At 52.2% G+C, this 16757-nt stretch overlaps 2 protein-coding genes across 3 annotated transcripts; one reads left to right on the top strand and one right to left on the bottom strand.

Moving 5' to 3' along the window:
- Nucleotides 1-262: 262 nt before the first annotated feature.
- PINLYP (phospholipase A2 inhibitor and LY6/PLAUR domain containing) lies at nt 263-4641 on the top strand. 2 transcript variants are annotated; one of them, XM_066271905.1, is made up of 6 exons: nt 263-396; nt 1302-1398; nt 2267-2383; nt 3675-3827; nt 4070-4213; nt 4405-4641. In XM_066271905.1, exons 2-6 carry the CDS (start codon nt 1329-1331, stop codon nt 4557-4559), a joined length of 639 nt encoding a protein of 212 aa, XP_066128002.1. In that variant the 5' UTR covers nt 263-396; nt 1302-1328; the 3' UTR covers nt 4560-4641. The 2 variants fall into 2 exon arrangements, with proteins under 2 accessions (XP_066128002.1, XP_066128001.1); XM_066271904.1 differs by having other exon boundaries at nt 1253-1398.
- A 1955-nt stretch (nt 4642-6596) lies between these two features.
- Nucleotides 6597-16753, bottom strand: IRGQ (immunity related GTPase Q). The gene is made up of 3 exons (XM_066271891.1): nt 16607-16753; nt 15798-16329; nt 6597-13188 (listed from the first exon to the last, which is right to left on the bottom strand). Exons 2-3 carry the CDS (start codon nt 16325-16327, stop codon nt 11847-11849), a joined length of 1872 nt encoding a protein of 623 aa, XP_066127988.1. The 5' UTR covers nt 16328-16329; nt 16607-16753; the 3' UTR covers nt 6597-11846.
- Nucleotides 16754-16757: the final 4 nt, after the last annotated feature.

Raw genomic sequence — 16757 nt, 5'->3', positions numbered from 1 at the left:
GCGCCTCTCTCCCGAGAGGCGCCGAGTTCCCTAGCAACGACCTTTTTCTAGTTCTGCCTGTCTCCGGTCCTACCACTCTAGCCCCTCCTCCTGGATTACCAGGAGGTAAGGCTCAAGTTTTGCTTTCTGGGCGCCTAGCAACAGAAGTGGCCTCCGGGATTGGTCCCTAGAAGAAATTCGCCATTCTCATTGGACGATGCAGTCACCGCCCAAATTGAAGTTTAGGAAGCTAGAGGACAGCAAGCCAGAGTGGATTGTTGCAGGGAGCCTGGAGTCCGCCGCAACAGGATCCTCTTCACCGGTTCTGCAGCTACACTCTTCCCCCGCCAGCTTCCCACCACACACATCTAAGAAAAATAAATCTGAGATATCTCTCAGGGTTATGCCTGAGGCCAGGTGAGAGTGGGTCAAGAACCTCAATAAGCCTGACCCGTGGGGGCGCAGTGGATAAAAGCGTCGACCTGGAATGCTGAGGTCGCCCCGTCAAAACCCCGGGCTTGCCTGGTCAAGGCACATATGGAAGTTGATGCTTCTTGCTCCTCCCTTCTCGACTCTCCCCTCTCTCTTTCTCTCCTCTCTAAAAATGAATAAATAAAATTTTTATACATATTTATATATTGCGTAAATAAAACAAAGCATGATCCCAAATCAGACATACAGGCTCAACCTAAAGTGCTCCCATCCATGACTCAGTTTCCAATGTGACCTGTGGGCATCTGTCTCCTACCACGCCCGTCCCTGTCCCTGTCCCTGTCCCTATCCGTACAGGCACCCCCTTTGTTCAGTCCCCCGTGAGACCCAGAGGTACAGCCCCAGGCGGGTAGAGGCTGGAGACAGCCCGAACACAGAACAAGGAGTGTGAGCCAGGAAGGGAAGGGAGACATGGCTCCCTGGCCCCTGCAGGACTAGTTGGGACATGCTGGGCGCTCCCACCCACACAGGGTGCCTCTTTGGGAAGAGGGAGAAGGGAGAAGGGATCTCAGTCCTTGTAGCCACTCCACACCTGTAGTGAATTAAGTGACCTGACTTTGGCCTTGGGCATCAGGCCAGAATAAAAAGGGGTGAGGAATGTGAGAAAACAGGAAAGTGCCCTCTGGGTCCTGATGGAAGAGAGGACTTGAAGCTCAGACTCCTAGGGTCCCTGTGGAGGAGGGGGCACTCCCATGTCCCTTTTGGATTCTGGTTCCGCCTCCCCAGCCCAGAGCCTCCGAGGCCTGCTCTGAGGTCTTACCTCAAATATTTTTCACCCCAGGGTGAAGGTGAGTCCAGACCCGCCCCGCCTCAGCTTCCTATAATTGCAGGAACCAAGCACTGCTAGGTCATACACCATGGGGCCCTCCATGACATCCAGGACTTCCCTGCTGGCTTTCGCACTGCTCTGCACCCTGCTCGGTCTCGGTAAGTGACCAGAGGCTTGGACTCCTGGTATCCTCAGGAAGGAAAGGACTAGGAGACATTCAGCAAGGTGCTCCAGAGGGAAGGAGGAGGTGTCCTGTGAAATCAGGATCATGTCAAAAAGCAGAGGCTAAAGGAGGAGGAAGCCTGGGGCCCCAAGGGAGAAAACGCTCAATGGGTTCTTGTGATTGGATCTCCAAGAAAGTATGGGGCATGGTGGGCTCTGAATTCTCTGTCCCCCAGGAGGGGTCTGAAACTAAGACATCTGAATTCTAGAAAATTAGATGAGAGCATGACTAGAAAGGGAAATCTTTAAAAACGGAATTCAGGCAAGCCCCAGCTTCCCTGGGTCCCAGGGCTCTGGGTCCCCAGCTGCCCCCTCTCTCAGGCCCAAGGAGTTCATGCCCTCAGCCCTCCTGGCCCTCTCCCTTCTTGAACTGGGATGCAGATCCCCGCTTCGGGTGCCCCTTCATGAGCTCCTACTGACTACAAGACCTACACACGGTTTCTACAAGAAAGAGGGTTCCACATCCAAGAACTAGCTGGACCTGAAGCTTCACAAAAATAGGTGGAAACCTTCGCCAGGACCCCTCCCTGTCCCTCAGCTTTCTCAGAGGACTCGCGTCCAAAGTCCTCAGCCTTATAATTAGGTAAATAGGCTCCGTGGTGGAGTCGCTTCCCGCCCCAGGAAGCAGCTTTGCTGGCATCACTAGCGCGTCCTCTGTCAGAGCGCTGGACAGTTCCCTGGACAGCGGTCAGAGCCCCACCCAGGAAGACAGAGACCCCGTCCCACCTCCCTCAGACCCAACCGTACCTCCGTGGTCCCTAGACCACACCACCCAGGACTACAGCTTGGCTCTCTACACTGCAGGGTGCCCGCTAAGCTGCGAGGTGTGTAGGGGCTCCGGGCCCACGTGCAGCGGAAAAATGAAGACTTGCGAGGCCGGCAAGGACGCCTGCGTGATCATCGTGGGGGAGTCGAGCACTAGTATGAGCGCGGGGCGTCACACCCTGGAGAGGCGGGCTACAACGGGAGGGATCAGCAGGGTTGGGGGCGGCAGAGAAGAGCGAAAGACTGTCGCGAGGTGGATGGAGGAAAGTGAATTCAGTGGAGCTATAGAAACTGTTGTTGTCAGGGGGTTCTGAAAATGAGACCCTCCAAAAGAGAAGATGGGGGCAGATACAGGGACTTTTTCAGGCAGGAGCAGGTCAGGAAAGGACACGGGGAGCAGAGTAGTGAGAGGCGAAGAATAGAATAGGCAAGAGTGGGGGCGCAACAGTGTGGGGATTGCAAGAGGGAAAGGGGGAGGAAGAAATGGTGGCGAATAGAGGAGAAGGAAAATGCTGGGGTGGGTTGGGAGGAATGTGATCCGGCCAGACATTGGGCGCGGACATTGGGGGCGGGAGGGAAGAACAGCCTACCCAGGGATCCGGGGTGGGGGCTGGAAGCGACCATTCCTGACAAGAGGATGATATTGGGGTAAGAGGAGAGAAATGAGAGGGACAACAGCAGACAGGAGAGGGAAGATAGTCCCGAAGCATGGAGGAGTAGAGATGGGGCGGGGGGAAGGCGGGTGAGTGCGATGCTAGAGGAGGGGATGACTTAAATGGAAGGGACCACCTCACTGCTTACTTAGGCAGCGTTGGCGAGTGGGGGGGGGGCTGAAAGGCTTGAAGAGACACCTACCCCGTATAGGAGGGAGATACAGACCCTGGGGGTGGGGTTTGGGCAGAGAAAGCTGGGGGGTGGGGTGGGGATGGGAAACCATCCTTTGGTGGGGTGGAGAGGCAAAACCTTTAGATTGGGTTGGAAAAAGCCACAGGTGGGGAAGGGGAAGGCAGTGGAGACTGGAAGAAACCACTTAAGGCAAGATCTGGGGTTAGACTAAGAGGAGCAAGAGTCCATCAGTTAGAGGTCTGGGGAGTGACCATAAGGAAATCTGGGAGAGACCACTTGGTCTAGAGAGGGATATGGGTGCTGCAGAGTGGTTATGTAAGGCTGGCATCCCATGGTTTGTGGGAAGTGACGCCCCAGCCTCTGCAGGCTGGAAGAGAGCATCTCACACAGGCTTGGAGCAGCCAGGGCACTGAGGTGGTGAAGAGAGCTACCTAACACACCACTCCAGATTGTACCCCAGGCAGATAAGGGGTTATGGCTTTAGGGGGGCTGGAAGAGACCATCTTTGACCATCATAGGGTGGGGGAGGTCTGGAATTGGGAGAGACCCCAATTGGGGTTAACACTACCCAAGCCCTCCCCGCCTGTCCCCCATCCTGCAGAGGGTCACCACTCAGTGAATACCTACAAGGCCTGCATGAAGTTCAGCGACTGCTATTCAGGTTTCGTATCCACCACCATGGGCCCCAGGGACTACATGGTGTCCAACACGCACTGCTGCCAGAGCGACGGCTGCAACCACGGCTCCGTGCCCCGTAAGTGCCAGCTCAGCCCGAGTGGGAAATCCCTTCCAGCCTGCCCCACAAGCCTACTGTGTATGCCCTCACCAGCCGTGAGCTGTGCACTATGATGCTGAGCAAGCACCTTGCTCGCCGAGCCTGTTTCTGCTCCTGTGAGTGCAGTGTCCATGAGCAACCGCTGTCCCCCAGGGTTATTGTGAAGTTGGGAGAAGCACCTCAAAGTCTCTTTGCACCTTATAATCCACCCTCATCCTTAGCTCCTGAGAACAATCGCACTGAGAATGGCCTCCAGTGTCCTGCCTGCATCGTACCCTTCCAGGAGACGTGCCCCGGGACCCAGGCAGCCCGCTGTGTTGGCCAGGAAACCCACTGCATCTACTTCGCTGGCAACGTGCAGGCTGGTGAGCGGCACCTCTGTCTCTGGAGGGGGGCACAGGGCCCTCAGAACTGGAAGCCCATGCTTCCAGGTTCTAGGGAAGATGGTGACCCCAGAGAACTGGTGAGGAGGTAGCAGGACCACAATTCCTAGGTCATGAGGAAAGAGGGGTTGGGGGCCTTGGCTCCATTCTGACACCACCCCCACCCCCCCCAGGTATCATCAACACCAAGTTTGCTACTCGCGGCTGTGCTACAGAGAGCGCCTGCAACACCAAGCCGGGGGCTGAGGTGCCGTCAGCTTCTTATCTCTACTTCCTCCGCAGAGCAGACTGCCTGCCAGCCCCCCAACCCCCGGGCAGGGCTGAGTGAAGTACTGAGGAATGTGTGGCTTGAGGTCCCCAGTTATCCTCAGCCTGCACTTCCCTGTGTGCCTATAAATTAAACAGATTAATCAAGCAAGTCTGAGTCTCTGTGACATGATGCATCTTGGGAAGGTGGGTTGCAGAAAGGTGGAGACTCAACCCTTAGGGACCTCCTCTTTGTAAGGAAGAGAGGGAAACCCCTATCTGGTATTAAGGGATTACTCCCAGCTGGGCCCCTGTGCATAATATTTTCCATGCTATCCTTCATTTCATAATCACAACAACTCTAAAGTTGATATTATTTATTATCCCCATTTTACAAATGAACAAACCCAGGCACAGATTGTGGTGTCATTTGCCTAGAGTCAAACAGCTAGCGAGAGTCAGACTCTACAGTCCACAATCACCTCTCCTGAGATACTTCCCCTCTTTTTATCTCAGTTTTCATGTAGGCAAAATGTATATCTTGGGCCCTGGCCGAGTAGCTCAGTTGGTTAGAACATTGTCTGGATATGCCAAGGTTCCAGGTTCAATCCCTGGTCAGGGTACATACAAGAATAACCAATGAATTCATAAATAAGTGAAACAACAAATAGATGTTTCTGTCTCTAAAATAAATAAATAAATAAATAAATAAATATATATTTTTTTCTGTATTTTTCTTTTTTTTTTTTTTTAAGACTTTATTTATTCATTTTAGAGAGGGGAGAGAGAGGGAGAGAGAGAAAGGGGAGGAGCAGGAAGCATCAACTCCCATATGTGCCTTGACCAGGTAAGCCCAGGGTTTTGAACCGGCAACCTCAGCATTCCAGGTTGATGCTTTATCCACTGCGCCACCACAGGTCAGGCTCTGTATTTTTCTGAAGCCAGAAACAGGGAGAGACAGTCAGACAGACTCCCGCATGCACCCAACCGGGATCCACCCGACATGCCCACCAGGGGGCGATGCTCTGCCCAACAGGGGGCGATGCTCTGCCCCTCCAGGGCGTCGCTCTGTTGAGACCAGAGCCACTCTAGCGCCTGGGGCAGAGGCCGAGGAGCCATCCCCAGCGCCGGGGCCATCTTTGCTTGCAGCCTCGGCTGTGGGAGGGGAAGAGAGACAGAGAGGAAGGAGAGGGGGAGGGGTGGAGAAGCAGATGGGCACTTCTCCTGTGTGCCCTGGTCGGGAATCGAACCCAGGACTTCTGCACGCCAGGCCAACGCTCTACCACTGAGCCAACCGGCCAGGGCCAAATAAATAAAAATTTTAAAATGTGGATATTAATAGTTATAACTTCATAGAGTTATTTTAAGATTCAAATGAAAGAAAACTGAAAAAGTACTTAATGCAGTGCCTTGCACCTTTGGGACAGTGTTGCTTCTAGAGATAATATAGCTGAGTGAATAGTAATCATCACAATAGCTGTCATTACTGAATGATTATTAATCAGTAGGTGTTAAACATTGTCCTTGATCAGGACAGACTAGATCTGGGGTCGGGAACCTATGGCTCGCAAGCCAGATGTGGCTCTTTTGATGGCTGCATCTGGCTTGCAGACAAATCTTTAATTAAAAAAATGTTAAAAACATAAAACATTCTCATGTATTACAATCCATTCATTTCCTACCGCTCATGTTCATGGTTGTGGGTGGCTGGAGCCAATCACAGCTGTCTTCCGGGACAACACCAAATTTTTATTGGATAATGCTTACGTACATGGGTCGTTGTATGGCTCTCACGGAATTATATTTTAAAATATGTGGCGTTCATGGCTCTCTCAGCCAAAAAGTTTCCCAACCCCTGGACTAGATTAAGCTACAGTAACAAAGACATCCCAATCTCAGTGGTTTAAAATGACAAAGTTGGCCTGACCTGTGGTGGTGCAGTGGGTAAAGCATCAACCTGGAATGCTGAGGTCGCCGGTTCAAAACCCTGGGCTTGCCTGGTCAGGGCACATATGGGAGTTGATGCTTCCTGCTCCTCCCTCCCCCTTCTCTCTCTCTCTCTCTCCTCTCTAAAAATTAATAAAAGTAAGAATTAAAAAAATTTTTAAAAATAAAAAAATAAAATGACAAAGTTGTATTAGTCAATCCATGTGCTGTAACACTGTTTAACAAAGCATCTTAAAACCCACTTATAAGAACAAGCATTCCTTTTTGTAAGGGTTTGTGGGTTTCTGGGGCTGTTCTGCTTCTGGCTGTGCATTGACTGATTTAGGTATAGTTTGGGGAGGATTCAAGTTCTCCTCTTTGGGGTTCCACAATCTTCTGGGATCAGTGGCTCCCTGGCAGATCAAAGGAGTACAAAAGCCAAGTGTATGAAGCCTCCTGCCGAGGTCAGGTCTGCTAACATTCCATTGAGTAAAATGAATCATATATTCAAAGCAACAAGAACAGGAGAGTATTCTCTCCCTCCCATGAAAGAAAGAGGAACAGTATTTGCTGAACAAATACCCACCCACAAAAAGGTTGATTCTTCCTTCACCTGCATGTTCGGCACCTTCCACAGGTGTTCTGCTTATCATCATAGAGCAGCAACCAAGTCGAACACTGTCCATCTCACGTGGGTGATTAAATGCTGCGACTCAAAAGTGACCTGACACATCAGATGTAGCTGGTCACATGGTCCCACCAAAGCCCATGGGGGCCAGGAAGGGCAACCCTGCCCTCTGACATGGACATGTTTCATAAACAGCATGAATGGCACCGCAGCTTCTTAGGGGCTCATTCTCATTTTATCTTCACAACTCCATGTGATAGGCACTATTATTCTCATTCCTGTTTTCAGGAAAAGAATCCGAGGCTCAGAGAAGGGATGTTACATTAGAGCTTGCACAGCTAAAAAGTGGCAGAGCTCAAAATTTTATTTATTTGGTTATGTACACAGAGGAAACAATAGTTCCCTATAATAGTTATCTTTTGCTCCGTCACAAACCACTCTAAAATTTATTGGCTTAGAACAATCACCTTTTATTTTGCTCATGATTCTATGGCTTGACAATTTGGTCTAAGATCAGCTGGGCACTTCTGCTGGTCGCTGCTGGGTTCAGTTGCCTGTCAACTAGGCGGCTCTGTTTCAGAGGGTTGGCTGGCTGTCGGTTTGGGTATCAAGGCCACTAGGCCATATCTCTTATCACCCAGCCGATCAGCCAGGACTTCCTGATATAGCAGTGATGGCAGGGGTTCCCAGGGCAGCAAGAGAGAAAGGCCCTGCGCATGAGCACCTCCCAAGCCTCTGCCTGCATCATGTTTCCTAATGTCCCAGAGGCCAAGCAAATCACATGGCCAGGTCTAGAGTGAGAATGAGCAGGGACCATCCAAGGGCATGGTTACAGAGAGGCTGAACAAACTGGAGGTATAAATGGGCCAAGCTGGTTCCAGATCTAAGATGCTTTACCATCATTAGTTTCCAAGGTCGAAACAGTCACTGGTCCACCCCAATCTCCAGGGAGGCAAAACTCAGATACAAATAAAGTCTCTTGACTCCAGCCCAAGAGAGTCTTTCCTGTATAGAACCCCTACTGTCCTTCCCCTCCTGGGACCCAAGAGCCCCACCCTTGATGTCCTCCTCCCTCAGATCTAGTAGTCCAGGCTTCCAGCTCCAGTTAAGATCCCAAAAGAACACACAGAATGGCATTTCTACTCATTTTTATTCACTCCTCCAAAAAGCACTACAGGCCAGCCACACCCTTGATTCACCCCTTCATGGTTCACCCCAATGGACACAAGTCCCACCATCATTATCCAGAAATGAGTTAACTCAGCTAAGGTGATGAGACTGTCTCATCCTCAAGTCCTTTCTGCCTCTTCTGTTTCGGGCAGATGGCAATGCCAAGATTCAGCACACATTTCCTTGAATTCTTGCCTTTGACAGTCTTTCAGCTTAGAGGTGCCACATAGAAACACCCTAATGGCAGCCAATAATCTGTCCAAAAGGGAGGTTGTTTTTTCTGCTTGGATGCTCCCAGACACAGATGTCTCACTAGCAACCTTGTGTCTCCAAAAAACCTAAAACTCAATGTCATCAAGTCAAAAGTCATGGTTTAAAAGGCAACCACTACAAAAGGTAGTTGTGACACTCAAGAGTGCCAATATATAATCACCTACAGTAACACAATCAGCACTCCCCAATGGCAGAGACACACACAAATAAAACTGGGTCTTGCTTTCTCAGAGATGATCCCCATGGCTAAGGGCAGAGGGAATCTGGAGCAGGGAGCACAGAGCAGAGATGTCAGACAGGATGGAATCAGAGATGGTGTCAAGGTGGCAGAAAAAGAGGGCACTCTGAGCAAAGGTGCCCAGACTAGAGTTATCTTGGTGCTGACCAGGGCTGAGGGCAGGTGGGCAAAGACAACCAAATTACCTCTTGAGCTCCCAGAGTGCCAGGTTTCTCAGGAGGGGCTGCAGTATGACATGCGAGAAAATGCATGTACCTAAGTACATGCACCGACTTCTCACAATAACTCTGAGAGGTAGATGCAATTGCCGAGTGACTTGCCCAAGGTCACCCCCAAAGTCAGCAGGACTGTCTGACCCTAGAGCTAGGCTAATAGAATTTCATTCCCCTAAGGCTGAGAGCTTTGACAATGCCTAGAGCCATTTGATATAGAGCCAAATGCTTTTTCCCATCTTGGTCATCTCAATTTGGATGGGACAAATTGTGCCAGTGGTGGGAGTTCAAGCTGGAGATGCAGGAGCCAGCCCTCAAGTATCTGCCCCTTAGATCAGTTACCCTTGTCTTGAGCTGTCAAAGGAAACAGGACCTCAGAAATAGTTATGGTCGTCATCCAGCATGTTCATTTCACAGGCAAGAAAATAAGGCACTGGACCAAGTCACCCAGAGTGACAGTGGCAAAGCTGTGCTTGTTTTCCAGGTCCCCTGACCTCCCAGACAGGCACATCCCATTAGATGTGCCTCTCATCTCAATCTTTTTCCATCTTGTGACAAGAAGCCAACAATCTACATTCCAGACCTGGATCCGCCATTAATGAATTAAAGCAACATTTACTAAGTGTTTACTGTGTTTCAAGCATTATTCCAGGCACTGGGGGTAGAGCAGAGAACAAGACAGATAAGGGGATAATCGTTAATAAATAGGTAAATAAATAATTTTCTAAAGTAATAATTGTTACAAGGAAAACTGACCAACTGAGATAAATAATGTGGGGGGGGGGGGGAGGCTGCTTCAGTTAGAGTGGTCAGGGAGAGCCTCCCTGAGGGGACATTTGGGCTGAGACCTGACTGACGAAAGGAGCCACTCATGGAACCTGGAGGGCAGAGCATTCTAGGTAGCATGTACAGAAGTGCAAAGGTCCTGAGGCAGGACCCAAGGTGGCCCATGCAAGCATCAGAAGGAAGATCTAGCAAGCTGGTTGGGGGATGGGGTGGGGCAGAGAATGAGAACAGGCAAGGACCGATCACACAGAGGGCCTTGCTGTGTGCTGTTGGGCCTAGAGTCTGCCCTCTCTGGACTTTGCTCTCCTCAACTATCAAAAAAGAGATTCTAGTAGATGGCCTCTCAGCACCCCCACTTTCTGTTTTTGACACTGAAGAATTTTGACCTCAGGCTGCTCCTCTGCATTTAGGTGGCAGCCTAGAACATTCCAGGCACTGTGGTCTCTGCCTCACTTATGGCACATTCCCACAGGCTGGAACAATGCCCAGCTGTCCTTTGGGTCCCTTGCTCACTGTGGCACTCTCTGTACATACCAGAAGGCAGAGCTTCCTGAGCATGCCCATGGGAGCCAACATAGAAACATCTGGAGTAGTGCAGCAGTACAGCTGCTTCTCCAAAAAGGCAGCTGTACAAAATACCAAGGCCAAAAAGGGTTCAGGTTTAATAGAAGAAACCAAGTCCAAAAGTAGAAACCTCTAAAGGAGAGTGGGACAGAGGAACAGACACCCAGAGAGCTCCCAAATCACTCAGCACCTATGAAATGGGGGCAGTCTTAGCTCTTCTCAGTTACAGAAAGATGGACAGTTTCCAGCACCCAAATCTATGAGATTTGCAGAAGACACCTCTGAGGTATGGGTTCCTGCCCTTGCATACCCAGATGGCCTCATCCCTGGTGTCTGGTTACCCTCAAAGACAACCATGCCCCTTTTGTCTTCTCCCCTCATTTTTGAGTGGCAATCTTCCCCACAACAGCTAGGAAAGGAGTTGGGGTCCAATATTAAACATCTCTCTAATCCCCAAGAGAGACTGCAGGGTTTCTAACCTTGTTACACAGCACACACACCCCACCCCCACCTCAACCCGTTCTCTCCTCTAGATGCAGACCTCCCACCATCCAGGAATTAGGAACCAAGGTCCACACTCTTGTGAGCCAGGAATCTGAGACCCAGAGACTGTCCCTCCGCAGTGAAGGTTCAAAGTCCACTGCTTCTTGAGGAACTGAGAGACTGTGTGCAGACCCATCCCCCTATAAAACCTAGACCCTAGCCTGACCAGGCGGTGGCACAGTGGATAGAACGTTGGATTGGGATGCAGAGGACCCAGGTTCGAGACCCCAAGGTCGCCAGCTTGAGCACGGGCTCATCTGGTTTGAGCAAAAAGCCCACCAGCTTGAACCCAAGGTCGCTGGCTCCAGCAAGGGGTTATTCGGTCTGCTGAAGGCCCACGGTCAAGGCACGTATGAGAAAGCAATCAATGAACAACTAAGGTGTTGCAACGTGTAATGAAAAACTAATGATTGATGCTTCTCATCTCTCTCCGTTCCTGTCTGTCCCTGTCTATCCCTCTCTCTGACTCACTCTCTGTCTGTAAAAAAACAAAAAACCTCTAGACCCTATATCCCTTTGTGGCTCAGAAGTCCAAGATTCCCAGCTCCCTGGGGTAGCCAGACTCTTTCCTCCATCCTGGAATCCCCAGTACCATGGAGACACACTTCGATAGGAATCAGGGCTTTCATTCCCCCTACCCCCAGACAACTGGATGTCCAATACATCCCATTTCTATTGCCTTGGAAACTAAGATAATACCCTTTTCTAGAAGTCTAACCCCTCAACTCCCTTCAGGGCACAGTATGGTGGTCCTGCCCTGTAATCCTCAGAAAAATCAGGAGACCCAATGCCCCAGATTCTATTCCCCTTCAAGACCCAGGAATCCAGGTGACTAGAAGTCACATATCCCAACCAGTAGCCAGTCTGATCCCCCTCAAGAAACCAGAATCAGATGTGGTGGTACAACCCCTGTCATTTCAGAGGCCTAGACATCCCATGCCAGTTTGCCCAAATCTCCTTCCCCCAAACAGGACTTGAAGTCGTCTCTGACGTAGAGCACTCCGGCCGCCCTGGTCCTCATCCCACCTCTCACTGCGCAGGCGCAGAAGGGGCTAGCACTGCCTCCGCGTCTGCCAGCATCTCGTCCAACGCCTGCAGCAGGACGCCGTGGGCTGCACGGTAGCCCAGGCCGCCAGTGGCCGCCGCGCCACCTGCCGGCCACAGGAAGGATAGCGCACCCAATGCTGCGCCCCCAGCGGTGCCCTCGCCAGCCCACGCACCCAGCCTCGCCTCCACTTCAGCGCGTGTTACCGGGCCTGGGAAGTGCGTTCGCCTCGCCAGCTCCCCCGGCGCCAAGCCCAGAGCGCGCTCCCGTCGGGCCAGTGCTCCGGGCTCGAGCCCCAGCGCTCGCCGCCATTCTGCCAGCTGACCCCGCAGAAGTGCCACATCACAGGCCCAGCCGAGCCCGGGTACTGGTGCTGCCGCTGCCGCCAGACTGGCCAATAGAGCCGGCCGCCATGCCCCAGCCCGCAGCGCCGCAGCCTTGGTTCGGGCCTCACGCGGTGACGTGGGTGGCAGCGCCAGCAGCAGCGCCCCTGCCTGGGCGGGGGGAAGCGCGCGCCGCAACCACTCGCAGAGCCCGGGGAGTCCGCCCGGCCGCAGGGGGAACACAGGCGGTAGCGCCTCCTCCAGCACCTCCCATGCCTCATCCTCCGGGCTCCAGGCAGCTGCCCCTTCGGAGTCCCCAAGGCCCGACTGCTTCGTGCCCATGCCAACCTGCTGTAAATTCTCACTGCCTGCGTTTCCTGAACCTTCCCCAACGTCTGCTTTCCATGATCCAATGTCATGTGTCTCCCTTCCCTGGCTACGTGCAACCTCCAACCCCCCTCTGCCTGCATTCTCTAAGCTCTTGCCGCTGAGCTTCTCCGCTTTCTCTTCTACTTCTGGAGACTCCAGATCCTCGCTCTCACTGTCTGTTCGCACGCAGACCAGCGGGGCATCCGGTAGTACCAAGGACCGGACCTGGGCCCATTCCTCCTCAGTGGGGGCTCCAGTGGTAACGAGGATGAGGGCGTCGTAGTGGGTCGGGTGGGGGGTGGCAGCAGTGCCCACGGAGCCCAAGCCCAGAGGCACGGTCCAGAGTACCACATTGGGGCGCTCTGGGGCTGGGTAGGCCGTGGGCCCAGTGGCCACCAAAGCAGGCGCAGCACCATGGTCCCCGGGATCTAACCCAAGCAGCATGTCTAGCACAAGGCCCAGATCAGCGGTGCCGGCTACGGCCAGGTCCAGCCGTGCACTGCCCAGTCGCTCCAGGCCAGCACGAACCCAGGACAGTGCTGCCTCCAGGCCACCGGTCTCAAAGGCCTCCCGCACAGCCTCCAGTTCAGCTGCTCCCAGAACCTCGAAGCCATCCTGAGCGGGAGGCAGGAGCCTGTGGGGACAGAAAGGGATGGAGTCAAGGGCAGAAGAGGGGCTAAAGGCTGGAGAGCTAGCTAGGGGGCCAGGACTAAGCTATGATGACAAGGGTGGAGTTTTCCAAATAATCCGCAGCAAGGCAGGAGCAGTAAATGAAGGGGGCCAGTTGATGGCCCAACAAACAGAAACCAGAGCTCTGAAGGAAAGGGAGAAACTTAAAGCCAAGACCGGGCAGCTTGAATAAGGTTAGGTTTCCAACAGAGCCTAAAACCGAACCCAGCGAAATCTTCTCTGGGGCACAGTCTTTGGAGGAAAGGCTTTTTTGAAAGACTTACAAGGTTAAGAAAAGGCCATTGGAGGAGGGGGGCAAAACACAGAGAGTGGGCCTGTAGCAAAAACAGAATCAGACTATTGTGGACTAAATGAAAGTCCAACCTATTCACATGGGCAAGGTCAAAGAGGGCTCTTTCCTGACACTGGGTATAAAGAGGGGAGCAAAGATTAAGGGAGAAACTTCATTCACTAGTTCTTACCAGGGGGACGTGGCTAAGGAAAATAGCTGAGCAGCCTGACCTGTGGTGGCACAGTGAATAAAGGGTGGACCTGGAATGCTGAGGTTGCTGGTCAAAACCCAGGCTTGCCTGGTCAAGGCACATACAAACTGTGAGTTGATGCTTCCCCCTCCGCCCACTCCTTCTCTCTCTCTTCCTGCTCTCTCTACATCAATAAAGAAAATTTAAAAAAAGGAGAGAGAAAATGGCTGAGCAGTTGGCCTGGAGGAGGGGCTGCCCCACTCCAACCCTCATTTTGAAGTTTATAAAATGAGGTGACCATGTGTTGGGATAGAAAATTCAGGAGGTAGCCAGCAAGTGGGCACAAAAATGAGAGGAGGTCAGAGAAGGGTAATGTGGGAAGACACCCAGAAATAATGAAGCTCACTGAGGGTTTGGCTTTAGGGTAACTGTAGTCACTTGAGAACCAAGCTGATGGGGAAGATGAAGAAGATTCAAGACTACAAGTCTTCAGGTAAACGCTTCATGAAGATCACAAGTTGTGTGGAAGGGTGAGACCTTCTTCAAACTTTTGCCTGAAAGCTGTACTTGGATGATAGGTCCTAGCCTCTTCTAGAATTCTTATTTGGGAGTGGGGCTTGTGACCTCAGAGCACTCACTGGAGGCAGGACCTACCTGCATGACAGGTTGGGACCTCCAGTTGGCCCTTGGCTAGGGCGAGGCCTAGGTGAGAAGAGGGTCAAGCACAGAACTGGAGCTTGGCTGGAGCACTGCTGACCCTGTGCTAAGGGCAGAGACCTTAATTCAGGTGCAGGGCCTCCGGCAGATATCCCTTTAAGCAGTGGTGGTATTCAGCTGGTTTGCACCAGTTCAGCAGAACTGATGCCTAATTTTTTGTTCAATTCAGCAAACCAGTTTTTAAAATGGCACTTGGTAATCAAGGTTCTCTCTAAGGTTGGTACCTGGGCAGCTGCCTATTGTGGAAATCATAAATTTACAGTTCTTACTCTTTTGTGTGTGTGTGCGACAGAGGCACAGAGAGAGGGACAGATAGGGACAGACAGACAGGAAAGGAGATGAGAAGCATCAATTCTTCGTTGAGGCACCTTAGTTGTTCATTGATTGCTTTCTCATATGTGCCTTGACCAGGGGGGCTACAGCAGACCAAGTGACCCCTTGCTCAAGCTGGCAACCTTGGGGTTTCGAACCTGGGTCCTCCGGCATCCCAGTCTGATGCTCTATCCACTGTGCCACCGCCTGGTCAGGCTAAAATGAATCAAGTCTTTAAAAATAAAATGGAGAGAGATTCTCTCTCCCTTCCTGCCTGTCTGTCCCTATCTATCCCTCTCTCTGACTCTCTGTCCAAAAAAAAAAAAAAAAGCAATATGGGCCCTTGGCCATTTGGCTCAGCACTAGAGCATTCAGCCCAGGTGTGGAAGTCCCGGTTCAATTCTGAATTCCGGTCAGGGCACACAGAAGAGGGGACCATCTGCTTCTCCACCCCTCTTTATTCTCTCTCTCTCTCTCTCTCTCTTCCCCTCAGGCACCATGGCTCAGGAAGGTTTGAGCAGGTTGCCCCTCCTCCCCAAGGATGGCTCCATGGCCTGCCTCAGGCACTGAAATAGCTCCATTGCCAAGCAACAAAGCACCACCCCAGATGGGCAGAGCACAGGAGCTTGCTTGGTGGATTGCGGTGGGGCCGCATGCGGGAGTTTGTCTCTTTGCCTTCCTCCCTCCCCACCTCTCACTTTAAAAAAAAGAAGGAATCAATATGGAAATTGATTAACTGTTTCATTGGGGTTTTTTTGTCAGGTATTCAATATTTTCTCATTATTTTAAAATTCTTATAATCTAATTTTGTTTACTTTTTTGTTATTTAAGTATTAAATGCATGAAGTAATAAACTACCTTTCCGTACATCACTTTTTTAAACTCAAAATGGTCATTATGGCAGAGAACCGGTTGCTAAATTATTTGAATTCCACCACTGCCTTTAAGGCCTGCCCCAAACTCGCAGAGAGTAGGATCTCAAAGACCTTAATGAGCACCTCCGGGGTGAGGTCTACACTAAAGGACCAGGCCTCCCCAACCCACCCTGAAACTCCAGGCTCACCTCTGCAGTGCCTCCGCCTGACTCCGCAGCGCTGCCCGCAGGCGCTCCAGTTCATTGCAGCTGTCGCTGCTGCCGCAGTCAGCCAGTAGCACGTAGAGAGGCACAGCTCCCAAACCCGCACTGTCCAGCAAGGCCGCTGTCTGATCCCTGGCCTGGGCTTCACTCTGTGAATCCCCAGGACGGAGGTTCCGCACAGCCAGCAGCGGAGTCCCTCGGGCCAGGGCGGCCCGCGCTGCCTCCCCAAGCGCTGGGGCCAAGGGCTCGTCGTTCCCCTCGGAGCTGGGCAGCACCAATACCAGCACGTTAGCCTCCGCTGCCCAGGGCCCTGGCACTGCGGGTGGGCAGCTCAGCTCGCCCAGGAAGAGGCCCGGGCCCGCAGCTCGCAGACTAGGAATTCCAGGATCTGGCTGTTCATCCGGGATCTCTACCACCTCCACATCTTTGTTGCACAGCGCTGCAATCAGAGAGGACTTTCCCGAGGCTGGAGGCCCCAAGAATAAGGCGGTCACATCACCCCGCGGTGGAGGCATAGCTGAAAAGCAAGCAATGGGGAAGAACGGGGTCAGGAAGCATCCAGTCGTTTTCTTTCTTTGTCATCCCACTCTGGTCCTAGACTTCAGCCCTCCACCCTGCCCCCTTCTTCCAATCTCGAGTATCATTTCCAAGGACCTAGAAATCCGGCGCCTAGACCCTATTCCCCAGAGACCTAGAGTTCTGTCTGGTTCTCTTTATGTATGCGTTTCCCTTTCTGCTTTAATAACTCATAAATGCGGCATCCAGACCCTCCTCCTCCCTTCCAAGTCACCAACCGAACAAACAGCCGGCACAACCGAGGGCAAAGTTGCTGGTGGCCGGTCGGTGCGCCGCTGAGAAGCCCCGCCCCTGGAGTAGGACAGACGGAGGCCAAAGAGGCTGGAGCGCCGGGATTTGGAGAAGTCTGGACGCGTTCTGGGGGCTCTA

The sequence above is a fragment of the Saccopteryx bilineata genome, chromosome 3 (genome assembly GCF_036850765.1).
Source record: "Saccopteryx bilineata isolate mSacBil1 chromosome 3, mSacBil1_pri_phased_curated, whole genome shotgun sequence".
In the NCBI taxonomy this organism is placed as follows: Eukaryota; Metazoa; Chordata; class Mammalia; order Chiroptera; family Emballonuridae; genus Saccopteryx; species Saccopteryx bilineata.
This window is presented reverse-complemented; position numbering and strand designations above follow the sequence as displayed.

Excerpts from the sequence above, each read along its gene's own strand:
- PINLYP (XM_066271905.1), top strand. The coding sequence starts at position 1,329 with ATGGGGCCCTCCATGACATCCAGGACTTCCCTGCTGGCTTTCGCACTG. Across the intron at positions 1,399-2,266 it reads CTGCACCCTGCTCGGTCTCG|GGTGCCCGCTAAGCTGCGAG; the intron begins GTAAGTGACCAG and ends TCTACACTGCAG. Across the intron at positions 4,214-4,404 it reads CGCTGGCAACGTGCAGGCTG|GTATCATCAACACCAAGTTT; the intron begins GTGAGCGGCACC and ends CACCCCCCCCAG.
- IRGQ (XM_066271891.1), bottom strand. The coding sequence starts at position 16,327 with ATGCCTCCACCGCGGGGTGATGTGACCGCCTTATTCTTGGGGCCTCCA. Across the intron at positions 13,189-15,797 it reads CAGGCGGAGGCACTGCAGAG|GCTCCTGCCTCCCGCTCAGG; the intron begins GTGAGCCTGGAG and ends CTGTCCCCACAG.